This window comes from Cannabis sativa, chromosome 6 (genome assembly GCF_029168945.1).
Source record: "Cannabis sativa cultivar Pink pepper isolate KNU-18-1 chromosome 6, ASM2916894v1, whole genome shotgun sequence".
In the NCBI taxonomy this organism is placed as follows: domain Eukaryota; kingdom Viridiplantae; phylum Streptophyta; class Magnoliopsida; order Rosales; family Cannabaceae; genus Cannabis; species Cannabis sativa.
In genome coordinates this window covers 18,629,133-18,638,702 of record NC_083606.1, presented here as the reverse complement: position 1 = coordinate 18,638,702, position 9,570 = coordinate 18,629,133, and the positions used below count along the sequence as shown (strand labels likewise).

At 34.8% G+C, this 9,570-nt stretch overlaps 1 protein-coding gene across 2 annotated transcripts; it reads left to right on the top strand.

Moving 5' to 3' along the window:
• The first annotated feature begins 3,673 nt into the window (after positions 1–3,673).
• Positions 3,674–7,784, top strand: LOC133038810 (DEAD-box ATP-dependent RNA helicase 52C-like). 2 transcript variants are annotated; one of them, XM_061117150.1, is made up of 6 exons: positions 3,674–4,843; positions 5,010–5,093; positions 5,625–5,867; positions 6,023–6,190; positions 6,317–6,430; positions 6,990–7,784. In XM_061117150.1, the coding sequence occupies exons 1-6, from the start codon at positions 4,109–4,111 to the stop codon at positions 7,548–7,550; spliced, it is 1,905 nt and encodes a 634-aa protein (XP_060973133.1). In that variant the 5' UTR covers positions 3,674–4,108; the 3' UTR covers positions 7,551–7,784. The 2 variants fall into 2 exon arrangements, with proteins under 2 accessions (XP_060973133.1, XP_060973132.1); XM_061117149.1 differs by having other exon boundaries at positions 3,720–4,843; positions 6,314–6,430.
• Positions 7,785–9,570: the final 1,786 nt, after the last annotated feature.

The window sequence follows — 9,570 nt, the reverse complement described above, 5'->3', positions numbered from 1 at the left end:
ACTAAATCCCTATTTTATGAGTGTTTTGGATTTACACTAATGTGATAATCAGCGATGAAGTATACTTACACTTGGAGTAAGTGTTATGTTCTTTCCAGGACATTGGTAAAGTATACTAGTTTCGAATGTATGGAGTATACATTGGACTGGATCGATATTGAACTTAGACAAGATATTATAAACTTACCGTTGTATCTTTCCAAGTCAATATCACCAGTTGATCTTAGATTAAAAGAATCTAAATCCTGATATGCTTAGGCTCAATCTCAGGAGTGCTATTCATGTTCTTTGATTTATTAGTTAAGCCTACTTTCGGGTCACGGTGCTACATATATTTTGGGAACATGATAGTATGACTGAGTGGGAGCGCTGAACATAAATATGGAATCTATAGCTTCTACTGGTGTATAGAAGTCAAGTGATGATTCCCTTAGAGCTTAGCTAAATAGAAGTAAATGGATGAGCTCTTGTTTCAGTGACTATATCTTAGATCACTAAAACATCATTTACAGGTAGCTAAGTGTTTTAAGGGGCCAAATACATTGAGGGGTGAAACCGGCCATCTCGATGTAAATCATCTATATAGAGGATCTTTGATCACATTAAGATTATAACGATGGTTAAATGTGATAGCATATCTATATCGTGAAACATATAGAATGCTCTATATAAGTCTGAGAGTGCAATTCCAAGTTCTAAGAGTGGATTCAACAATGAAACTTATTGGAAGCTCAGCAATATAGATCCATGGTCCCCATTCTAGTTGAGACCATACTGTTTGTAAGACTCAATAATTGATTTATGATTAATTAATTATTATTCTAAAAGTTAGACTATGTATAATTTGTGAATTTTCACTAAGCAGGGGTGAAATTGTAAAGAAAAGAGATTCTAAGTTTATTTATTAATTAAGAGACTCTATATGTCTAATTAATAATTATATTAAATGACAATATTATTTAATAATCTATTTTAGTTATTAAATAATTAGTTTTGGCATTTAAATGGTTAGAATTGGAAAATTGGTATTTTTGGGAAAATAGAAATAAAATTGTGGAAACTGCAAAATCCAAGTGAGGCCCATCACACCCATGGCCGGCCACTTGTGTATTTCCCAATTATTATTTTCATTTTTTTAATGCCAAATAATTACTAACCTAAACCTAGCAGCTATCTATAAATGGAAAGTGGTGGCTCACACCAAATAAGGCAGTTATGCAATTACTCAGTAATTCAGGAAATTGCTTCTTTCAGAAAGTTGAGCTTCCCTTTTCTCTATATATAGCCGCCCATCTCTTGAGAGAGTAGTGCCCACACACAGCAAACAGTACCTCAATCATAGATTGGAAGACTGTGAAGGATCAAATCCAAAAAAAGGACATTCCGGCTCAGATCTTGATTATACTCTGCAACAGAAAGGAATCAAGTTTTAGAGATCTGAGTGGAAGGAGACACATTATTCCGCTGCACCCACTGTAAGGTTTCTCATACTTTATATGTGTTTTCTTATTATCATTTTAGAAGTTCATATTTAGGTTGTTAATCAGCATACTTGTGAGTAGATCTAAGATCCTGGTAAAATCATTCCAACATTTACTTCTATGTCCAGATAGAAGCTATAGATTCCATATATATGTTTAGCGCTCCCACTCAATTGTACTATCATGTTTCCAAAGTGTATGTTCGACCTGAACTAAATGGTAGGCTTTAACTAACAAATCAAAGAACATAAATAATTTTCTTGAGATCGAACCTAACCATGTCAGGATTAAGATCTTTTGATCTAAGATCAACCAGTGATATTGACTTAGAGAGATACAACGATAAGATTATAATATCTTTACTAAGATCAATATCGGTCCCAGTCCAATGTATACTCCATACATCCGAAACTAGCATGCTTTGCCAATGTTCTGGAAAGAACATAACACTTATCCAATGTGTAAGTATACTTTATCGCTGACTATCACATCAGTGTAAATCTAGTGCACTGATGAATCAAGGGACATTATCTTTTGAAGCATATAATCACAATTACCTTCTACTGTGTTGACATCACTGTAATTGTGAATAACTATATGTTCTGGATTTAACAGATTTTGTACACATTAAACCATAAACATGAAAACTAGATGTAAACATAAAGGATTTCTAATCTTCTATTGATAACAAATCATATTGTATTGAAATGAGTTTTATTTAGGGCATAAAATCCCAACAATAATATGTCTACTTCACTAAGCATCCTCTAAAATTTTACCATTAGAAATGCTCTTAGGGGAGAGTGAGAGTTTCAAATGGGGAAAGTATTATTAAGATTAAAATTTTTGGAGTATTAAAATATATTTAGAGAACAAGATTCTCTAATTTTAACATTTCTTAAAAATTGTCCCTTCTAGCAATGCTCAATGAAGGGCAGTTTTATTTGCACCCTATAAAATTATAAATACACCTATTATTATTAAAAAATTATAAACTTAAATAATTTTTAAAAATTACTTTTAATATTTTTTCAAATTTTTTTCTTCACATTATTTTATGTTAATTTCAATATTTATTTTGATTTTATTTTTATAATTTTTTCTAACTCATGTATATATATTTTTATTTTTTTTTTCTAAGAAAATTTCATATAATTTTTATTTTAATTTTTTTAAATAATTTTTAAAATATTATTTAATTTTGTTTGATAGATATATTTTTTAAGAATATAAATTAGAAGAAAAAAGTTAAAAAAAATTTAGTACAATTAAAGATATAAATTTTATATAAAATAAAAATTAATAAAATAAGGTATATTTAAAAATTTTTAGAGTGTAAATAAAATTGGGGAGTTATATTTGCACCCCATAAAATTATAAATATACCCCATTATTAAAAAAAATATAAACTTAAATAATTTTTAAAAATTACTCTTAATACTTTTTTAAAATTTTTTCCTCACATTATTTTATGTTAATTTTAATACTTATTTTGATTTCATTTTCATAATTTTTCTAACTCATGTATATATATATATTTTTATTTTTTTCTAAAAAAATTTCATATAATTTTTTATTTTAATTTTTTTGTCATAATTTTTAAAATATAATTTAATTTTGTTTGATAGGTATATTTTTTAAGAATATAAATTAAAAGAAAAGAATTAAAAATACTTAGTACAATTAAAGATATAAATTTTATATAAAATAAAAATTATTAAAATAGAGTGAAAGTTTTTGGAGTGTAAATAAAATTTTCCATAAAATTTCCTCTCAATGTATTGTCCAGATTCCAATTTTAGCCTCAAGGCCGTTGAGCTTCTCAGAACTCCACATCACACTCTTCCACACCCATAACAAAATATCACTACCAAAAAAAAAAAGATAATAAATAAATAAAGCCACCGGCACCCACTCTTACAGTCCACACTCCACAGTCCTACCAAGTTTCCAACAAATCTCATCAAGCCACGTAAATGATCGGTCAGATCACCAAATGTAGAATTCTCATTACTCCCTACATCGCAGTCCTTCCCATCTCCCATACCACGAACCAATAATAACGCGACATATCATAAAAAGTATCCTCGTGGGTCCAAAATATTTTCAATCGTTCCTCCACGCGCCACCACAAATTGAACCCTGGAAAACCATAAGGCGGAACCCCACTCTCCCACGTAATTCTCCTGCTCTGTAGGAATATTATAATAATAATAAAGAAAAAGAAAAAGAAAAAGAAAAACCATTCATGTCAAGCTTTCATATCCTTTCTCAAGAAGCCAGTATATTAAACATAAGATTAAAATAATAAATATACATATTGGGAGAATATTATACACTTTCCTTCTCTAGGTTGTTTTTAATTATTATTATTATTATTATAAAAATAAGTATATAAATTTTTGTTGCAGCTTTTTGTTTTAGAGAGAGAAAACTGTGAGTGAGTACTGTTAAGTGAGAGAGCTCAGTCTTTTCATTTCCATTTCCATTTCACTCTGCGATCTTTACACTACTCAATACGTACATCTTATGTAAACCCAATACAGTTTTGAATCTCTCCGTACATCTCTCTTTCTCTCTCTCTCATCAGTATCGAAGCTCTCCATTTTGTCCGTACGATTTTTGCGATGATGGCTTGGTCTGGTGCTGAGTCAACACAGAAGGGGACTCGGTCGGTTCGTTACATTCCTCCACACCTGAGGAGCTTTAATAACAACGGTGGCAGCTCGTTCGTTGACAATGCGAACTCCTACGGGCCTAATAATGCCGAGTTGGCTCAATACGGTTTCCGCTCTTATCGCTCTGGTGGTAGGGAATCGGGAGGGAGTGGTTCGAGCCGTGGTGGGCGAGGATATGGGCGCGGTGGACGTGGTGGCTCCGGGCGGAGTGGTTACGAGATTGGTCGGGGATCGAACCTGAGTGGGAATCAGGACGTTAATGAGGTTGCTGATAAATTTGATGAGTTAGAGGTTTTGGAGGATGATAGCATTGGCGATGGTGGGGGTATTAACTTTGATGCATATGAAGATATACCGGTTGAAACCAGTGGCACGGACATTCCGGCGCCGGTGAATGGATTTAGGGATATATGTTTGGGTGAGCGTTTGCACGATAACATCAAGAGGTGTAAGTACGTGAAGCCCACCCCCATTCAGCGCCATGCCATACCCATTGCCATTGCTGGACGGGACTTGATGGCTTGTGCTCAGACAGGTTCAGGTAAGACTGCGGCTTTTTGCTTTCCTATAATCAGTGGAATTTTGAAGAACGTCCATCATAATAAGCAGTCACAGCCTCGTTATGCTCAGACTGCTTTTCCCAGTGCGCTCATTCTCTCTCCAACCAGGGAGTTGGCTGGCCAGGTCTGTTGGTTTGAGTCTGACTATCAGTTCTTTTATTGATTCAATATATTTATGATTTTGTATCATCTCTATTTTGTTTGATAGCACTTTTTGTGCTCATTATTTAATACATTGACGAGGGTTATGGTTTTGATGCGTTGAATCTTGGGATTGTTGTTTTCTGTAGATTCATGATGAGGCAAAGAAATTCGCACATCAAACTGGATTGAAGATTGTTGCTGCCTATGGTGGGGCATCTATTTCCAATCAGGTTTTGTTCCTTCCAAGTTTTTATAATGGTTTACATAATTTACTATGCATATTGTAATAAGATTAGACCTTGCTTTGATTCGTTTTGCGCTGCATTTGCATTTTAAGTTGTTTTTCTTCTTCTGTGTTTGTAATGTGCTCCTGTTTTTGGCTTTGTGGCGGTTGTGGTTGTAGTCTTGTTGATTTGCTTATGTAACTATAAGAGTAAACATGAACCCTTAGTAACAATTTGCTATGTTTTGCTGTCTTTAGTATCCTTAATGCCTTCCCTGTTCCTCAGCTCTTTAGTTTGGAATTTTGGAAGTGATTATCTTAGTTGCAACCTTTACTCACTTAGTAGACATCATTTAAAGAAGAGTCTCATTGAGATTGATAAAATATTTGGCATTTGTGGTTGTACTCTTGTTAATTTACTTGTGGTGTATTTAGATCACTTTATCCGGGACTAGGAGATCAACTCTTTGTCATAAGTTGCTTCTGCTCTTTTTAATCATTGTTATTCTTTTGCATTTGTTTTCTCTAAACTCTGTAGCTTCGGAATTTGGAAAGAGGAGTAGATATCTTAGTTGCAACACCTGGTCGTTTGGTTGACATGATTGAGAGGGGGAGAGTTTCACTGAGATCGATAAAATATTTGACATTGGATGAAGCTGATAGGATGTTGGACATGGGTTTTGAGCCTCAAATTCGAAAGATTGTTGAGAAAATGGACATGCCTCCACCAGGAACAAGACAAACAATGCTTTTTAGTGCCACATTCCCCACTGAGATTCAGGTTGATCTTTTCTTTCATCTCATTTCACTGCTTATTATTTGTGCAAAGTGCTAAAATGTACCTGTAAAGAAATGATGGAACAATTAGGTTTAGGGTGAATGTTTGATGGAATTAAAGTACATGAGCTCATTTTTCTTGCTTTTTGATTGAGGCAGAAGCTTGCGTCTGATTTCCTTTCAAACTACATATTTCTGGCGGTAGGCAGAGTTGGTTCCAGCACTGATCTTATTGTACAAAAGATTGATTATGTTGAGGACATGGATAAAAGAAATCATCTGATGCATATCCTTCATACTCATATGCCAAATGAAATCCGGGGAAAGGTATAATTTGTCTTATTTTCTACTTTAAATTTCTGTTTTGGTATTTTTTGAGCTGTTAAATGGTGCTTGAATTTCTCAGATCTTTTGATCGGTTTTAGTGTATTTTGTGATATTTACATGCAGCAGCTTGCCTTGACCCTGGTTTTTGTTGAGACGAAGAAAGGAGCTGATGCACTGGAATACTGGCTGTGTATGAATGGCTTTCCAGCAATAGCAATACATGGGGACAAAGTTCAATTTGTTAGTATCTTCATTCTTTTTACTCATTTATCATATTTCTATAAATTATATTTTTCTCCAAGTAAAAACCTTTTTCATGCTTAATGAGACCTTACTTGGAGTTGGACTTTGGAGTTTAGCAAGGAAAAGTTTATGATGAAAAATAGGAGAAAAATGTTTTCCGCAAATTTGATAGGAAACTTTTTGGTGCATATTATAATTAATTCAATCTATCCATGAGAACATGAAAAATCCTTTGGAATTCAATTTTCTTTTCCTCTTCGAATTCAAAGTTCAAACAATGCCTAAATGTTTTGTGTTGTCACTTCTTTTCAACCCCCAGATGCTCATATTTGCAATTTCAAATCATAGATTCTACCTTATATGAAATTTTGTTTCTGTTGTCTGTGAAAGTATTCATGCACCTTTATTTCTTGTTTTCATCATAATTGGTCTTGAAAATGATGAAAATTTGTAGATTTATAGAAAGTGATATGGTTGACTAGTTTCAGTATTTTATAGCATCTCTCTGATTCCTGTTATATCTTAACATCATTTTAACAAATTATAAATTATGAAGGAGAGAGAAAGAGCTTTGAAATCATTCAAAAGCGGCCATACTCCAATAATGGTGGCCACAGATGTTGCTTCACGCGGTCTGGACATCCCTCATGTTGCTCATGTTATCAATTTTGATTTGCCAAGAGACATAGATGACTATGTTCATAGGATAGGAAGGACTGGACGTGCTGGTAATTCTGGTCTTGCAACGGCTTTCTTCAATGAGAAGAACTTGACACTTGCAAAGGCACTTGTTGAACTCATGCTAGAATCCAGTCAGGTGGTTCCTTCATGGCTTAACCAATATGCCGATAGCTCGACTTCCTTTGGCCGAAACCAACGCTCTGGAAGCAGCAGCCAGTTTGGAGCCTATGACTACCGCAGTGCTCCTTCAGGAGGAGAGAACTATCAACACTACAGCCCCTATGTTGGTGAGGAGTCAAAGATCGATGCTGGCAATATGAACAACTATTCGCATAATGTTTCTACTGATCTCTCGGCTGATGCAGAACCCTATGTTGCTAAACCATATGAATATGGAGAAAGTTATGATAATATAGTTGCCAGTGGCTGGGACTAGATGCTGGTTTATTGTCATTGGCGACTACTCATAGTTTCTATAATAATAGTTTAAAAATACGAATGATGTTAGATGAAGACTAACTACAGATTTGAAGTTGACACATATCCTTGTAGTTAGAAATTCGTTTTATCATTACAATTACAATACCTTTTTTCAGCTGGAGGATATGTCTTTTTGTTTGTTAATTAACCTCTTCTGATCAATGAAATTGTAGCATCTTTCTTTTTGTGGCATTGTAATTTTGTTATTTCTTAGGCACACGATTGCTGTTGTGTGCGTTATGTTATAGTTTTAAAGAGATGGAGAAATAGTGTTATAGTTTGACGTAGAAATGGAGAGGATATGAATTTTTTTGTTTTTGTTTTTTTTTTTTTGAGGAAAAGGTGTTAATATTAAACAATGAAGTTAGACCTCTAGGTCATTACAAAGTAAGTTTGAAGGTATGTCGCTAACATCTAAACAAATATACAGATTGTGGGTAAAAATTCACATAACCACATTATAGGCTACAATATTACAAGATCAAAAAACATTATCTCATTTGGACTCCACTCCATTAAGAGAGTTGATCATCACTCGAGAGTTACTTTCAAGTTTCAAAAAAAACAAAACTGCACCCCTTCTCTGCTGTTTTCTCCAAAGCCAAACAACAGGCAACCGCATCACTGCAAAGAGCATCAATAAAATCAAGTCTTGACGTAACTGCTCAGCAAACCATCCCCTTGTGATTTCTAGCAACAACAACAATGTACATATACTCCATCCCCACTCTAACATCACAATTTAGTTTGAGCCAATCAAGTGGGGGAGGATGCCAAACATCCATTCGGGTCGGAGCATGAGTTGGAATGATAGCAACTCTATAATCTGTGTAACAAAAGGAAATAAAGTCAATATAATGTTTAATGTTACCCTGATTATCATTATGTACTTTATCATTTTGCGCCCCCTAAATAGTGTCCACCACAATAGAGGTATACAGAAACTCCTCATCCACATCAATGCCCTTATCTTTTAGACTCCAAATGAACTTAACCCAGTCCCACATACGGATACCAAAGTCTAAAAGATAAAAAATACCCCACGAGGAGGACCGCCATAAGTGATAAGCCAGATTGCACTAAAGGAAAAGATGCTCCATAGTTTTATTCTCGCTTCCAGTATCTATTGCTCATAATGGAACGAACTAGAAGCGCGTTTGAGAGGATACTCCACCACAATATCTTAGGATGCTCTAGAATTTTACTGTTTAAGAGCTTATTCTAGAGGGAGGGCGAGACTACACAGTGAGGAGCCCAATCAAGGGCCTGGATTAAATAAGCGGACTTGCACGAAAAGTTACCACTCCTTTCTTTAGTCAAAACCCAAGAATCGCTTCCCCTCCCTAAAGGTTTTCCTCCTTTCAAAATGGCTACAACGGTATCATGATCAAACAAATAGTTAAGTTTTTAGAGATCCCAATCCCCGTTCTCAGTTAGAAGGTCTGCAACCCAGACAAAGCCGCGTGAAGGATTACCAATGGATTTAGGGTAAAAACCGATACTGTGAGTGACCCAAGGATCCTCCCAAATTTTGGTGTCCTTCCCATCAGCAACCAACTTACAAGCACCTTTATGAATTATCGATTCAGCTTTTACAACATTTTTCAAAAACCAGGAGTCAGAATCCTTGTAACTGCAGTTAAGGAAACTTTTACCCTGCAAGTACTTTGCTTCCAAAATCTTGGAACAAAGAGATTTGGCTCCGATTAACTGATTCATCTCACTAGTTTAAGAAAGCACAGTCCACCACAAGACTTTGGGAGGCACAACTTGTGCTAAGCCTTGAGGTGGAGCCCATGATTCCCTTTCTCAAAACTCCTTAAGAAATCTCTAACCATGTCATCTATGTTAGCCATTATCCGACTGGAAAGCTTGGTGGTATGCATGGAATACAATGGCATAGAAAGACCCGTGGACTTGATAAGAGTAGCTCGATCAGCCTTAAAGAGAGTTTTCACCTTCCAACCTTGGAGTTT